Source organism: Siphateles boraxobius, unplaced genomic scaffold, assembly GCF_051911475.1.
Source record: "Siphateles boraxobius isolate OS27281-9 unplaced genomic scaffold, OSU_SipBor_1 41, whole genome shotgun sequence".
NCBI classification, from domain to species: domain Eukaryota; kingdom Metazoa; phylum Chordata; class Actinopteri; order Cypriniformes; family Leuciscidae; genus Siphateles; species Siphateles boraxobius.
The window spans coordinates 2622873-2640407 of NW_027509042.1; the positions used below are offsets into that span (position 1 = coordinate 2622873).

The following is a 17535-nucleotide window of genomic DNA, read 5'->3' on the forward strand; positions in this document are numbered from 1 at the left end:
AGATGGGGGATGGTCAGTCAAGACTCAAGAGACCCACGTTACATATTAATGAGCACCATACTATAGGTGCAAATAGGTGACCAGTGCAATAATATATATATTTTTAGAGCCTATTATTATTCCAGATTCTTGTGAAATACACAACTGACTATGGTTCAATTAAACTCTATTAACCAGAAATTACCAAAACAACTGGTACTATTATTGTATTTGGGATGTTTTAACAACAACAAAAAGGTACTGTGGCATTAGGCTACCATGGTACAGTTGTGTTAATACCACTGACAGCCTATATGTACAGTGCTATTCATTTACATGGTTTTCAGGGTATATTAGGGTTTATTTTTGCCACCTATTGGTGACACATTGCTAATGCATTTACTCTGGCTTCAATGTGTTGTTGGGGGCAGCGGTGTCATACTGCAGTACAACTAAATATTTGATGACGTCATAATATTAACACAACATTCATGAGCTGCTTTGCATTTCTGACATGCACTTTAAAAAAAAGTTGAATTCAAACCTGTACCACATTTAGTAAATGTGCACTAACTGGTTCTGGCAAATCTGCTTCTAAATGTAATATTACATGAAAGGAATTCGCCTGCAAACACAGGTGGTCTGTGTATGAAAGCAGATGGAGGTGTTGCAATGTTAACTTCTCTATTTGTTGGCACAGGTGGAACAACAATCAAAGCTCCTGTAAGGTTCTTTCCCAAAAGTCCACAAACCTCAGGCATTAAACACATCACCGCCTCGCAACACAGATGGGAAAACAGGAAAACATAGTTCGCTGGCAGAGAAATGTGCTGAGCGCTGAAATATTAACCAATACATTTATTGTTAACGCATCCCAGTGAAGATGAGTTTTGTTTTAGCAGTTGGATGGAGCCATTGCTATTGAAATGTTCCCAAATAAATCCAATGCCAAATCCGAAGCTGAAACTTCAAGAAACTTTTCTAAAGAGTTTAAATTTAATTCTCTCTCATAGACCTGCTTTCAAAGGTCAACCTAGAAACACCTTGTACCAGAGCAAGTGCCTCTAGAATCAGGTTGAGAAAACTTTTAGAAATAGTACCATAATAAAATGAATCCATTAAGTGCCATTATTGAGAATGAGGTCAAAGGCCATATGCCATACACACATTTAAAATTACCAGACTTTACTTTCATTGTTAAATTGCATGCTTACTTCTCATGTATGAAGGATGTGGATGCCCTCTATGTTGCTACAGCGATCTTGAGATATAAAGAGTGAAGGAAACGAGTAATATCCTTTAGCATTTAACTCTGCAGCCAGAACAAATATTGAAGAGAAATTACTATACTTGATGTCACAACAGGACACTATTTATGGTCAAAACAGGCGATGCCTGGTCACTGTTTTACATGCATACAATGAATAAGGACTGACTGAGGACATCCAATGTATTTGTAATTATACATATATATATATATATATATATATATATATATATATATATATATATATATATATATATGCAGTGTTGGGTAAGTTACTCTAAAAAAGTAATTATATACTAATTACATATTATACTATATAATTATACAATACTAATTACATCATCACCAGTGTAATTACATAATTATACTCTCTTGAAATAGTATTGAATTACTTATTACTAATTACTTTCTAAATCCCAACAACATGAAACAGCTCTTTTGATTCTTTTAAATAAACAACATATAATTAATTGCATAAATTATTCTTGAACTAAACAAAGTGTAAAAAGAGAAATATATATATATATATATATATATATATATATATATATATTTCTCTCGTATGTATATACAGTACACACTTTGGTCAGTTCATTTGTTCATATATATACTGTATATCTACAACAAAAAATGGGACATTTTGTCAAATGCAATACAATCAAGAATCTGTGATTTGATAATTCTCTTTCAACTTTATTTAACTGACAAAATAAAGAAAGTATTTCCAGTGTTTTCACTGAACAACTTAATTGTATTTTATAATTATACCATTTTTTTGATGGCTGCAACACACTCCAAAAAAGTTGGGACAGAGGCAAAATAAAAGTGAAAAGCTCATAGAATATCCAAGTTAAACTCGTTTGAAAGAGTCCACAATAAGCAGGAGGGATGATAATACATGAGGGGATTGAGATTGGGTGTAAAAGGAGCATCTCAGTCTTTGCAAGCAAAGATAGGTCTTTGTCATTGCTCACCACTTTACATGAAAAGGAAAATCAGACAACGATGACCATGGACTGTTGAGCTGCCGTCTTTATCAGGCGAGATCGGGCAAAAAATCCACTTGCAAAACTGCAACAAATAGTACCCTCAATTATTAAAAAGTGTAATTCAAAGGAAAGCTGATGTGACACGGTAAACATGCCTCTGTCCCAACTTTTTTTTAATCAAAATCAAAATTAAATTTTGATTATATTTACAAAATACAATTAAGTTGTTCAGTTAAAACAGTGGAAATTTCTTCTTCGTAGAATTAAAGGGAATTAAAAAATATCACAAATTCTTGATTTTATTGCATCTTTCAAAATGTCCTAATTTAATGTACAGTACACACACAGAGAGAGAGAGAGAGAGAGAGAGAGAGAGAGAGAGAGAGAGAGAGAGAGAGAGAGAGAGAGAGAGTGTGTGTGTTTAGTGTATGTATAGCCTATATATTTTGTCTATTTTATACTATTTGTCAAGTTAATGCGATCTCCAGTCCACTAGCGGGAGCGTCGCGCTTCTCGTGTGACTGTATAAAGCGCGGCGAAACAGTACAGGAAGAACAGCTGATGACGTTCTTTCCGGCTCCGGTCTCTCAGCAAGAGTAAAGGTAGGCCGAAACAAGGGCCGAAAATCCGTTCAAAATCTTCATCATCTTATTATTTTATGTGTCGTTTCAAGCAAATTAGCTTTGAATAAACCCCATATAATGAATATATCTTAGTCTTGAGAAAATATGCGGTGGGGAAATAGTATATTTAAGTTAGGATATGTCCCTGTCTTGTATGCTACAGCGCGAGAGTGTTTCACGGCTGGTGTGAAGTCAACACAGTAACATGACATGAGAAAATAACATTGAATCAAAGATTTATTGGGGGTGTTTAGGAAAACAAGTAATTTAAATGCCGAAACCTTCATGGAAACTTAATAATGTGAATACGTCAAGGCGTTTCTCATAAGAGTCGCGCAGAATGTTATCTCTGATAAATGACCACGCTCTTAAAGTTACTGTTTTTCTTGTTTAGCCATGGAACTAACATGTACATACTATGATACTTGAATGTGGTAGTGGTTTGATACCATGATATTACCATCACTGTACTACAGCAGTACGTACTTGTGTGGCTCTTCTTTGAGTAAGTGATGACAATTGATGGTAGTCGCAGTGTTTTGAACAAATACCATGGTTCTGTTTGGCATTTACATTATGTAAATAATGCTGTGAGATATACCATAGAATGGTAAATACCAGATATAGATAAGCCAAAGAATACCATGGTGTTTATGGCTAAACTAGGGTCTCAAATAGGGGCTCTTTACAGTTGCTCTAAAGGTGTGTGTTATCACACTGATAAAATATAACTTGAATGCACTTAATAGCGTCTGCCAAGTGCATTAAATTGTAAATATCATAATGTATGAAAACTCATGATTGTGTTTTCTTTCCTGCAGATGTTGATGCCCAAGAAGAACCGTATTGCTATCTATGAGCTCCTCTTTAAAGAGGGCGTCATGGTGGCCAAAAAAGATGTGCATCTCCCGAAACATCCAGAGCTCGCCGACAAGAACGTACCCAACCTTCACGTGATGAAGGCTATGCAGGTGAGTGCTTCTGACCAGCTTTCTTAACCCGATTATTAGGGATGGGAATCGAAAACCGGTTCCACTCGAGAACCGGTTCTAAATTTTACGATCCATCGATATTGTATGCCCTCGACGTTAACGAGTCCTCTTATCGATGCTCCTGCTCTGAGTCAGCCATAGTATGTACAGACCGTGAACTCACAACTGTCCCTTTTGTCCTTTATCAAGCACCATAGCACCGCGTCCAAAGATAATCTTTGTCCTGCAAAGTCTTATTTGATCAGTGAGTAAAATTGTCTCTCTCTGGTAATGTAGATGAACCGCTGCGCTTGTGACAGGGCGCATGTTAAACTGATCGAGCAGAGAGAGAGAGAGAGAGAGAGAGAGCCCCGGTCGCGCGCACGCACTCTCTCTCTTCGGAGCAAGGCGAAAGTAGGCTTCACCGTCTCAAAACTAAGCGCTTTCTCCCTCGCACATATTAATCAAAATAAACGACACGATGGTAAGGTAGGGAGACTAAAGTTTTATGTGGAGCATTCGGAGATTTGTTTTTCCTGAATTGCCGCTGGGTGTGAATTGTGCTAAAATACGTTGCCTTATCTTCTCTGAAAAGTCTTCCGCACATTCAGCTGACATAATCACACTTCAAATAAACGAAAAAAAACGATCCAGTGATGAAATGTTTTCTGTGATGACACACATCTTGTGGGATGTCCCAACTGGCGGGATAATCACACAACGCGCACACGTCCGATAATGACACGTCCAATTCGCGAACTAATGACTCATTTGAACCGATTCGTTTTAATGAATGGTTAAAACAACTGATCTTTCCAACACTGAACTCACGGGACGTTTAATCGGTGTATAACTAATCGGTAACACTTTACAATAAGGTTCCATTTATTACAGAAATTACATAAAAAGTACAGTTTGCTTAGTCAAGTGTAAGCATTAAAACGACTTGTTTTCCCCCCGAAAAAGACTACTTTTTCCCACACAGTGCTATCAGGAATCGATAAGAGAATCGTTAAAGAATCGGATCGATAAGCAGAATCGTTAGTGGCATTGATATTGATAAAATCTTATCAATTCCCATCCCTACCGATTATAGTTAAATGAGGTGACAATGCAAGTGATCATGTAAATCCGTGTATCCTTTTTCTTTATCAGAGTTGGGTCATAAACTGATCTTTACAATTAGATTTTTGCCCGTTACACTGATTTCGCCCAGCTTGTAAACTTATTGAATTGCGCATGTATGATATCTGACAGGAACGCTTCCTTACTGTGGATTTTGAGCGCATCCAGACAGTGCGAGCATTTTGCAATAAGAGAGTAGGAAATATATCGCAAAATTAGACTCTTATATAAGTGAGTCTGAAAGTAAGTGCTCTCATCTCGTGCATCTGTAACTGCATGAGAGGATAATGAGTCGTACGTTTCCCTCTGACATGTAGCAATACTTTTAACTTCTAATGCTTTATTTACCATTACAACTGACATAACAAATGAAATACTCTGAGCACTACTGAGAAATAACCTGATTTATTAATAAAGCCTTGTAAACGCAGTTTACTTCTGTTGTTGGTTTATTGGTTATCATGTAAACCTGAACAACAGGTTATTTCAATAAGCTAATTTGAGTTATCAGTGTGCATGTAAACATGCTCATTAATAAAACCAATGAATGACATGTGAATATGAATGTATATTGAAATACCTCTGCCTTCCCAGTCTCTGAAGTCATGTGGGTACGTGAAAGAACAGTTTGCTTGGCGCCACTTCTACTGGTACCTGACCAATGAGGGCATCCAGTACCTGCGGGACTTCCTCCACCTGCCCCCGGAGATCGTGCCCGCCACCCTCCGCCGCCAGACCCGCCCAGAGACCGCCAGACCCCGTCCCAAGGGTAAGAGGGCCATCTTCCTCGCATAAAAGCATGTCAAATTGAAGCGGGTCATTTTTCACCTCCATGATGTACCATAAACTTGTTTGTTTTCCATGCAATTTTTGTAGAATTTCAACATCTTTTCCATTCAGTGATATTGTAAACATTTTCAGGACCAAAAAAAGTAGTTCATATAACTCAATTTAAAAACAAAAATCATTACTATTAGAAAACTGTTATGACTTGAATATAATGGATTGACAACTTGATTCATCTTGATTTGAAGTGGATCAAAAAAGTTAATCAAAGTTGGCCTAAGACAAGAACGGGTATTGTTTAAAATTCATGTATAACTTTGATGAAAGGTTTTGATCCACTTCAAATGTTCACTACTGTATTTGTAGCGTGGCGTATAAGTGGTTGTGTATGAATACAAAGTGGCTGTCCATTTCAAAGACCTCAACTGAAGTGCTAAATCAAACTTGCTGTGTTTTTCAGGTCTCGAGGGAGAGAGACCGGCTCGTCTGGCCCGTGGTGAGGGAGACAGAGATGCTTACAGACGGTCTGCAGCTCCACGTACGTACACAATACACTCTGACTGTTGACATCAGCATATTCTTTAGCTGTGGCCTCGGCGTGCAGCATTGTGTTAAACTAAAACCTTTTGTCTTCCAGCCGGTGCTGATAAGAAAGCTGAGGCTGGTGCAGGTGCAGCCACAGAATTCCAGTTTGTAAGTACTACTGTTTAAATACTATTTATAATTTAATTTCAGTGCATGACTCCGTTACAGAAATGCAAGCTTTGATAATCCAATTTGGAAGTTGTGACTCACTTTTTGCATGTGCTCCCTTTTGTTTTTTCAGAGAGGTGGTTTTGGCCGTGGCCGAGGAGGACAGCAGCCACAGTGATTTTCCACATTATCTGTACAATAAAGTTTCAAAAGTACTTTTGTGTCTGACTTTTTCAAATATTGGTTGCTGGTACTTATGCTTTCAATGCAATGTATCTGACGGTTTAAATTTCGGTAACACTTCCTTTTACAATCCTGTTCCCCATGTACATACTATGTATTTATTATAGTAATTACAATAATTGGGTAATAACTAGGTACTAACCCTGAACCTAACCTTAACCCATGTACTTGCCTTATATTACCCAGTACTTTCTTAGGCAAGTACACGCAAGTTAACGTACTGTAAAAGGAAGCGTTTCCTAAATTTCTTACCAGCTTTGTGTTTTTTGGACCCATTTTTCTGGAAAGGACCTGTCAATTTTAAATGCTGCAAACACGCTTGTGTGTTGTATTAGTTATTTGTTTTATATTTATATATATATATATGCATTGAGTTGTACACGTGTGTGTGTGTGTTTGTATATACATTCTGATTATTATAATTATGCATGTATAGCAGTGTACAACTCTGCACATACGTGTTTGTGTGTATATATATATGATCATTATACAGTAGTCAACATTTGAAGTGGATCAAACCCTTTCATCAAAGTTATACAGGAATTTATAAAATACACGTTCTTGTCTTAGGAAACTGAACTTTTTTGACCCACTTCAAATGTTGACTACTGTATATTCTGCACCACATGAAATATTGCCACTAAACCTTGACCTTTCAATATGTTACATAAATCAGGAATATGCAGCATGCAAAATCATTAAAAATTTGACTTTTGAGAGGAGAAAAACTCACCGAAACATTGAGGTGAAATACTGGTGTTTATTAGTTGGCACATTTATATTACATTCTCATACTGGTTGATTTCACAATCCCAAAACGAAAAAGCAAAATATTCCAGTGAAGGGTACAGCTGTGGAACTAAAAACGGTCACAGCTTCTTTTTGGAGCATTGGGAGATTTGCGTCATAATTACAACATCCCATTCGGGCCAATTACTCCACGTATACCAGGGCAAACTCTATTTGCGTGGCCAAATAAAATGCAATCTACCAAAGTTTACATTCAGAGTCACGAGCAGGGCAAATTTAAGGTGCTTTCCGTGAGATTTTCATCAAGGATATGGGTATTTCAGATGGTGGGTTTTGTACTTGAAATGCAGCAGTTAAGATCTCACATCCTTGTTTTGTAGTATGAGTGCTCAGAGAAGGCCAGCCACAGCACTGTTGTTTGCTACATGAAGGTGGTTTGAACCATGTCAATGCAGCCACGTCCACTTAAGAGTTGTTCTTTCATGCTGTTGTGCCACTGAAAATGAGGGGTACATTAGTATGGCCATCATCACGTATATCAATCAAAAAACAGTCCAGATTAAGTATTACATGCTACACTAGTGAAAGAGAAAGACTTGACATCAGCTGCAAAACTGATGACATTAGTGTTGATGGATATTAATCAATCAAAGGCATGTAAACATAAAAAGGTGTTCATTCACTTGTTAAATCTTGGGTTCATTACTCACTTTGCAGTTAGACTAACAGTACAAAGATTAAATCTTGAATCCGAAATGTACTTTATAAGAAACTTACATCATAAATGCACTTAAAACTCCTAAAGGAGCAAAACGATGCAGTTCAGTCTTGAGGAAATAAAACTCCCAACCTAACTTGTACCATATCTATACATCGCAATGACAAGCACTCGAATTTAACGTTTTGCCTTTTAGGATCTGTACAAGAGCAATAAAAAGACATCAAAACATCTTTCTAACTACAGTGGCTCAAGATTCACAGTATTTTGCCAACCGCTGCTTTCCAAGGACTTAACAGAGCGGCTTCACGTATCTGACATTTCAAAAGAAGAATATGTTGAAACGTTTTTATATACTAAAACATCTGTTCTCTCAATGCTAAGTGGTTGAGGAGTTGTAGATGTGGTCACTTCTAGAAGAGGTCAAAACAACCAGAAACCTCAAAACCCAAGATAAAGGCCAGAAAACAGACCCTGTCACCATAATATTAATGGCCAAATCTACTAATGGAAAATTAAACAATTTCAGGGGTCTAATGAAGATCAAGATACTGTCAAAAGTGCCCTCCAAAATATGATGTGAAATATGTCCTGTACGTATGCTGCTAGTGCAGACTAGAGATAGTTTTGTACATGCACATTGCATTAAACTAAAAAATAATAAACTATATAAACATCTTCATTCAAATCGCTCTTTAGGTGTCATTTGAGAGCCTTTGCGGTACTAACAAAATGTAAACATCTGCTAATAGCTAAAATGAACACAAAACCATTTTACTTCCTTAATGTGATGCATTTCAGAGCAAAACAGTATATTCCATAAGAAAAAAAAGCCTTAATTGCTTATTTTTGATGGCATTTTTTCCCCCTCGGAATAACAGGAACTGAAATGAATCATGCTCAATAATTCATGAAGCACATGAAAAAAGTAAAAAGAATCCATTTTGATTTCATGTGGTTCATAAAGATTTTGGAATTTGCCAGGTAACGTTACAATAAAAAAAATTCTTCCCCAAAAAAGATTGCATTGGAAATTGAAGTGCATCCTCTTGTGTAGAGGGAGGATTTCCAAGCTACTCGGTTTTATTGCCACTTCTATCTACTGTGGCACTTCTTAAAGTCAAGATGGTATGCACACCCCATTTTACTTCCATATGGTGAGGAAAATACATAAATCTGTGGTTGGAGTAATTGGACCATGAAAAGTGTGTTTCATACCAGAATAGGTTTGCAGTCGAATTGTGCCGGCACAATATGGAGCACTGATGAAACCAGGCAAGGGTATTAAAAAGTAAATTGAGTCAATTTTGTTTCAATGATGACTTTAAAAAGTGCTACAGATAACCATGACAGCACAACGACAACCTGCCAAATCATACCACCATTATATCACAGTTTGCTTAAAGGGGAAGTGTTTCGTTTCTGCATCAATAGCGGCACTAAACAGAATTGCATAAATAAAGTCTAAACAATTCAGTTGCAATTAATTGGTGCGGCTAACGGCACAAAACCACACACTTTACACACAGGATTCATTGAAAATTTTACAATATTAAATTCAAACTCCTTCAAACATCAGCTGGTTGGAAAAAATTTTCTAAATTAAAAAAAAGTGCGCGTGTAGAATTACTCTCCAGTCTAATCAGGTACTAGAATAAATTAAATGTATTTTTTTGGAGGCCCATAAGTTGTTTACAAGATGGCAAGACAAAAAAAAGGTTAAGTTAAGAGCAACAATTTAACACGAAGTACAGGTTAAACATTCATCGCATCACACAAACTCATTAGACAAATAAATACCAGTGTTCATGCAAAACTATCAAGTTCTCACAGTTCAACCATTCAGACGACTAAACGCTTCCCCTCGCAACCGTGGAAATAGAACTAATGAAAAGCTTGTTCACACACATACGCACGCAGAGGAAATCCAATGTGTAAAAATACTGAAAACCACATGCTCACGCACCATGTGTATATTTTTACATCACAACAGTAAAAAGTAGTTCTTGCATTCGTTTAATCGAACACTCGGGCCGCACAGAGGGCACTAAAGGGACGTGGGTAATGGGTTTCATGCAACAGTCCGCATGAAAGGAGAACTAAACAGGGAAAAGCAAAAGTGTTACATTTATAAAACATCGTTTCGAATATTCAACCAACACTTGATGCCTTTGCCACCTTGTTGGCGCTCAAAAAGCCTTGGCAAACCATTGTTTTTTGTGTCTTTTTTTTTTTTTTTTAAAGAAAAAGAATCCAAATAATAACAGAACAATGAAAGTAAGAGCAAGAGTGGTGGAAGCATCCGGAGTGTCTGTGTTTTGCATTAGTTATCTGATATCAGAGACAGAGCTCTGATTAATGCTGTAGGTGGGCGACGGGTCTTCTCCTATCGTGGCCACCAGGGGCGTCCCGTTACTGTTCAGACAGCCCTCCTGTAGAGCCGTGAAGTAAGTGGCCTGTACTGGTTTGTGACACTGCAATACTTCTATGGCATCGTCAATTTTGAACCATTCCCTTTTTCTCCCTGTCAAAACAAAAACGACAAACAGTTGTTATGAGCCAAACGGTTTGACTGCAATGCAACTGTATGTGCGTGCGCCAATCACAAACTTGTGATTTCAGGACCTTTAGATGTTTAACACACTTGTAAACCTCACAATGATATTAATTGGGTATTATTCTGATGAGATATACATCATGTTAACGTTGCCTAAACATTGCCACATGTCTGATATATGTGTCATGTACGCAATTTATTCATTATATACACTGAATTTTGTGTATATATATATATAAAAATTTTGGATGCTATGAGAAACGAATGCAAACATCTCCAGTATTTCCGCAGAATAACAGGAACAGAACATGCATTTCTTAGTTTACTCAGACTGATTATTCCACTAGATTACTGACCTTTAACCCAGCAAATAATATGCATGTAAGTGTCGTTGAGGCTCAGACTCTAGATGTAAGCTACCGTTCAAAAGATTTTTTTAGAAAATTAATACTTTTATTCTGCAAGGATGCATTAAATTGATCAAAAGTGATAGTAAAGACATTTATAATGTTTTACAATTTTATAATGATAAAATATTTCTACTTCAACTAAATGCTGTTCTTTTAAACTTTGACGAATCCTAAAAAAAATTTATCAGTTTCCAACAAAATATGAAGCACCACAACTGTTTTCAACATTGATAATAATGAGAAATGTTTCTTGAGCAGCAAATCCAGATATTAGAATGATTTCTGAAGGATCATGTGACACTGAAGACTGGAGTAATGATGCTGAAAATTCAGATTTGCATCACAGAAATAATTGCAATTATATTTCACAATATTGATGTTTTTACTGTATATGTGGTGATGTTTAAAAAAATCTTACCAAACCCAGACTTTTGAAGGATAGTGTATTATTTGGAAGTACTAACCAATGTTTACCGAATCCTCCCAATCTTCAAGAACTTCGGTTACAATGAGAACGTAGACATACGTTCTGTGTTTCCTATCTCGATTCTGAGTATAAAACAAAAAGTTAAAATAGTTAAGACAAGCAGCACAACATTTTAACTGCTTAACAATAATCAGCTTTTATAGAAAACCATGCTTTCTCATAATAGTTGTACTTACCTCAAATATTCCTACTAGTCTTCCTAAAGTGCCCTTGACACCAGCCTATAAAACAATGAATGGATGAAACTGAAACATTGCGGGTTTGTTTTAAAGAGACAGTCATTATAATGTGGTCAGGTTGTATGTGGGATTTGATAGCTGATATGTTTTCGGAGACAGAGTTTGTTTTGATCTAGTGAGCAGGAACATGAAGGCATTGACAGTCTACACCCGTCCGGTGTGATAGCGATCCATCATGACGCTCTTTAGGCCAAATGTCATGTACACAACATGGCGGTTGACCTCAACTTGAGTAGTTGATTGTCGTCAAACATGGTCTAAATTTAGTCCTGATTATACAGCGGTGGTCCAAAGGCATAAGACCACTAGTGAAAAAAACGCTATTGCTTTCTGCATTTTATAAAAACATTTTTTACACACAACTGTTAACACTTTGGGGATCTGTAAGATTTGTCAGTGTTTTTGTGAGAGAAGTCTCCAATGCTCACCAAATCTGAACTAATTTGATTTAAAAAAATACTGAAAAAAATGTGAAATATTATTACAATTTAAAATAACCGTTTTCTATTTGAATAAAACTTAAAATGTAATTTATTCCTGTGATCAAAGCCGAATTTTCAGCATCATTACTCCAGTCTTCAGTGTCACATGATCCTTCAGAAATGCTGATTTGCTGCTCAAGAAACATTTATTATTATTATTATCATCAATGTTGAAAGCATTTTGAAAAGTCATATTTTTTTCAGGATACTTTCAAAAGAACAGAATCCTATAAATCTTTTGTGACATTATAAATGTCTTTACTGTCACTTTTGATCAATTTAACGAATACTTTCTAAATAAAAAGTATGAATTTTTCTCTCTCAAACAAACAAATCTTATTGACCCCAAACTTCTGAAAGATAGTGTATTGTTTTATTATAACAAATGATATAATCAGGAGAACAATGTGAGGTCCGACACTCCGGAAACCTTATGTTCATGATCTTCAGCATAATTTGAGTGCATCTTAAGATTCAATGTAAGCAAGAACATCTGACCGTCTGTACAAAGTCACATGACCAATAACACTAATTTACTTGCATTTGATTAATCAGAAATGGAGAATCTGAAATATTGTAATTTAACATTATAACATTTCATTTTTCATGTGGTAACAGACTTCAGGACAATCCCACAGAACGCAGTTAGCTTTGTGTCATGGTACGTTTATAGTCCACGGTCACTCTTGGCTACTGGTCTGGCAGTCGAGGTGTAAAGAGCAGCTCTTAATCTGAGTGTAATGCCCTTTAAAACTGTAAGGCGATCGTCCCGGCAGAATGAGCAGCATGTTCACCGTCTGTCAGATGGCAGATCTCAGCTGATGGAACATTATCACTTCACTTAACGAGAAACCCCATAGGTGAAATGTCATGAGAGGGAAAACCTAGAGTTTCCATGTTTGCACAATGGATCAGGTCAAAAATATATGCCACAACATCAGAGTTAGTTAATACAGTTATTGTTAGTAATAATGATAGACTAAGTAAGGCTATGTTCAGACTGCAGGCAAATCAGATTTTTTTCTCCAATCAGATATTTTCAGGCACTATTAATTGCAAGTGATCAAATAAGATTTGTGTGGCCAGACATAACCAATCAATCTGCATGTGTAATGACGTAGATGTACACGCTTATGTGACGAGGCTTTCAAAACGGATGCAGGGAAAATGGAGGTGAATTAATCATCTCGCAATCGCGTTAAGAGTGACACAAAAGACAGTTTAAAATCCGATTTGAGCAGCCAGAGCATCCAAACTGAGACACATCTGTAAAAACCTGATTGGAATTGCATTTCAAAATATTGATTTCATGTGTTTTTTTCAAAAACTTCTCTGGATAAAATCTGAATGTGCAAAACCTGAACATAGCCTAATACATCGGTCAGGCAATTAATTACCTGCTATTTGGCCATAATCAAATTATCGTTGTTATGAGCCAAACGGTTTGACTGCAATGCAACTGTATGTGCGTGCGCCAATCACAAACTTGTTGTGTGTGATTGGTCACACTTATTGTTTAGAGCTAAAATTTTGTGTATGTTTTGTGCTCATTAGCCGTATAAAACCTATGAAGCACCAGTACTTTAAAATCATGACAAATTAACGAGATCTCCTACAAACAATGTATGAAACTTTAACAACCCATTTCCTTTATAGTTCACAAAAACATTTAAATTCTGTCATTAATTACTCACCCTCATGTCATTTCAAACCTCTAAGACTTTTGTTCATCTTCAGAAAACAAATGAAGATCTTTTTAATGAAATCTGAGAGATTTCTGTCCCTCCATTGACAGCTAGGCAACTGACACTGACACTTTGACGCTTCAAAAAGTTCATAAAGAGAACGTGAAACTAATCCATATGAATTGAGCGGTTTAGTCCAAACCTGCTTGACGCACGAGAATAAACCTCATTGGTTCTTACAGAAGCTCAAACGTGATGCGTAACAAGAATGAACCTCACTGGTTCTCACACGTCAAGCAAACATGCTTGAGCTTCCGTTTACCACAACTGATGTGTGTGTTGATGGGGATCATGTCTCTTGAGAAAATGTGGACAAAACCGCTCAATTCATATGGATTAGTTTTACGATCTCTTCATGAATTTTTTACAGCGTCAAAGTGTCAGTTGTGTAGCTGTCAATGGAGGGACAGAAATCTCTCAGATTTCATTAAAAAGATCTTCATTTGTGGTCCGAAGATGAACGAAAGTCTTACGGGTTTGGGACGACATGAGGGTGAGTAATTAATGACAGAATTTTAATTTTTGGGTGAACTATCCCTTTAATAGAATTTTGAGCATGATAAATAATGAAAGTAATGCATAACTGTGCGTTCACACCGTCGCCGGCGAGAGTGTCAAAGTGGCCGGAAGTCATTCATTTTCAATGAGAGCCCGGCGGCGAGCTCCGGCGAGGGCGGCGCGTCTTGGACGGTGAGAGTGGCGAGGACAGTTGAAATCTGGTCAACTTTATGCTAATGAGCTATGACGGGGTTCGTCGGGCAACGAATCGGAATGTAGAAGTGCTTCGTTTGAGAGGATTCCAGAGAACGCAATCCTGAAAACTTTGGTTCCGACCACATTAGTTCCAAAGCAAAATAGAGGAGAGGTTGATCATTTGAATTTGATAAGAAGGTGCGCAACACTATTTATAGGGAAGATTTTTTTCTGCGGGAATGTAAATTAGAATATAACTTAACCATGAACACAAAAGTCACACCACACACATGGCTTTTAATTGGTTTATTTCGTTAGCAAACATGTCACTATAATTGTTAAGTTCTTTCCATCGATCAATTTTCTGCAAAAATAACGATCGACATCCTTGTTTGCTTTGCAGCCCCTTTAAATGAAGTTTTAAAAAAGACCAAGCATTCGATCTACGTCAGAGCATCAGAGCCTCCACGAATCTTTGCACGGCGTCGCTGGCAGGGCGGCGGTGTGAACGCACAGTAATAATCCTAGAGAAGTACATGAATCAAAGTCAAACCTCTTCACAGACTTCTCGGGCAGCAGCGACGCTGGGCTCTTCCTCGGGCTCCATTCCTCCTCCAGGTACGATCCACTTGTCTGGGTGTCTGCTGCTGCTCACCAATAACACCTGTGTGGACACACGTTACAAGAGTTCAGTCTATCAAACTTGCTGGAAGTCAGTGACTGAACAATATACCGTAAAACTAATAATAGGCAATTGTGAAATAATCACCATTGGCTAGGGCTCATTAACAGAAGCCATGCTTCCCCTTGTGTCGATATAAAATCTCCTGGTATTTTAACACATTTTGAGTAAATATTTGAGTAAATTTGGTCAGGGTCTCATTGGTAAAGATGTGTGTAGAATGATCCTAAATGTGAATGTAGGCTACAACAGTTTGCCAAAATGTTCCAATGAACAATTTATAAAAATGTCTGACATAACAACACATTCAACCCAGTTTTTGCCCTTCTGAATCCTGCTTTGTTTTGATGTAAGATGAGATCAAATTTGGGATCAAGTTCGATCACGTGAGGCCCCTTGTAAATGTTTTTCGTCACAACAGGAAATTCTCATTTTACCAATTTAACTATGGTTTAAAACAATGGAATAAAGTTGTTTGTTTTATAAAAATGCTGTAGTGGCACTCATTGTATTATTGCTAGATGATACATACTTACAAAAATTACCACGGTACTATGTTGGAGATGTACCATGATATTCTTGGAAGTACTTATTCATGGGACATATGAAATATCAGTACCAAAACAGTTATCGGATATAGTTTGATGTTCGTGGTGTTCAAGGAAAAATAATAGTTTTATCATGTTTTTTGGACACGGTTACCATAGTATGACCATCACTGTACCATGGTAACGTTACCACTTAAGTATTTTACGGCAACAAAGTCTTTCAAATATTATGACATTTCTCAACTGAGATCCAATCAGATGAATGTCGATGAATCAATCAAGCTGTCACCGAGTCGCGCGCTTCGTTGATTATTGCTAGTCGAGTCGTTTAACGCGTAACGTTAGGCCAACTCCGCTAACTAGTCCCACGCTAACCGCTGATAGCACGCCGCTAAAGCGTTTGAGATTAACCAGCTGAAGCGTTGAGAGACGCACGCATTGCGCGCTCTCCCTCTCGGCGGCCCGTTCGTTCCACCGGCACCGACACCGGTACCGGTACTCACCTCCTGCTCGGCCTCGCTCCTGAAGCACAGGCAGGCGGCCCGCTTCTTGTACCCGTCTCCATCATAGGTGCGCGTTTGGTTCGACTTAAGCTTCATCATCTCGGGCTGGGCGTTGTGACTGAGATCGGAACCTGATACTGCCGCGCGGATAGAGAGGTAAAGTCCGCGAAATGGAAACCCCGCGTGAATCACTGGAAATAGATTCTTCTACGCTTCATTTTTTCAAAGCCGAGCGCATCTCGGTGACAGACGCCATTATCGAAACCGTTACGGAATGTGCGCAACCTGAACAGCGCATACGGATAAAAGCCGCGTTCTTGCGTTTAGAGAATAAGGCCTGCGGATATGAAATTGCGCATAGTAATCTGTTCATTGGAGTATTCTACACGTTAATATTATTGTTATTAATTATAAATTGTTTTATTATTTGTTAATAATGTATTATGGTTACAATAAAATTAACAATAGGTGTTATACTATTATTAATTTGATATTAGTATCTAATTAAAAATACAATATTTTTCCAGAATATACAGTATTCCGTTTATTGTTAATATTATTATTGTACTATTGTTATTGTTACTTTAAACAATTATTTAAAATAAATGTTATAATATTATTAATTTAAATAAATTAAATAAAATCAATGAATAAATCAGTATTAAACAAAAAATATAGGCTACTGTCTGTAACTTTGTCGTACTGTATAGCGTACATAAAACGTGTCACTCTTCGTCCAATCATTATATACAACTATGTATAACATCCATCACAATTAAAATCTTAAAATCATTGTAACCAATAGCTTAGTATAGGCCTACAATTAAACAACATTAACCATGACAAATAATTATGAAATATACAGATCTATCAAATGCTACAAATAATAAAATCTCTATAAAAATAGGCATATCTCAAAAATTATAATCATTACCTCTGCACATTAGTATTTAAATTGAAGTGGATATAAAACATCATAAACAATAATAAATAATTATAAAATATAAATCCATCTACTAAATTAAATAATAAAACTTAAATAATA

The 17535-nt window shown here is 36.9% G+C and overlaps 2 protein-coding genes across 2 annotated transcripts; one reads left to right on the forward strand and one right to left on the reverse strand.

Annotated features, from left to right (window-relative positions):
- The first annotated feature begins 2704 nt into the window (after positions 1-2704).
- On the forward strand, positions 2705-6648 carry rps10 (ribosomal protein S10). The gene is made up of 6 exons (XM_077197822.1): positions 2705-2837; positions 3680-3829; positions 5549-5723; positions 6201-6278; positions 6378-6433; positions 6567-6648. The coding sequence occupies exons 2-6, from the start codon at positions 3680-3682 to the stop codon at positions 6609-6611; spliced, it is 504 nt and encodes a 167-aa protein (XP_077053937.1). The 5' UTR covers positions 2705-2837; the 3' UTR covers positions 6612-6648.
- Positions 6649-7416: 768 nt separating this feature from the next.
- Positions 7417-16788, reverse strand: nudt3b (nudix (nucleoside diphosphate linked moiety X)-type motif 3b). Its single transcript, XM_077197817.1, has 5 exons — positions 16491-16788; positions 15311-15421; positions 11775-11819; positions 11576-11660; positions 7417-10668 (listed from the first exon to the last, which is right to left on the reverse strand). Exons 1-5 carry the CDS (start codon positions 16587-16589, stop codon positions 10472-10474), a joined length of 537 nt encoding a protein of 178 aa, XP_077053932.1. The 5' UTR covers positions 16590-16788; the 3' UTR covers positions 7417-10471.
- Between the last annotated feature and the right edge of the window lie 747 nt (positions 16789-17535).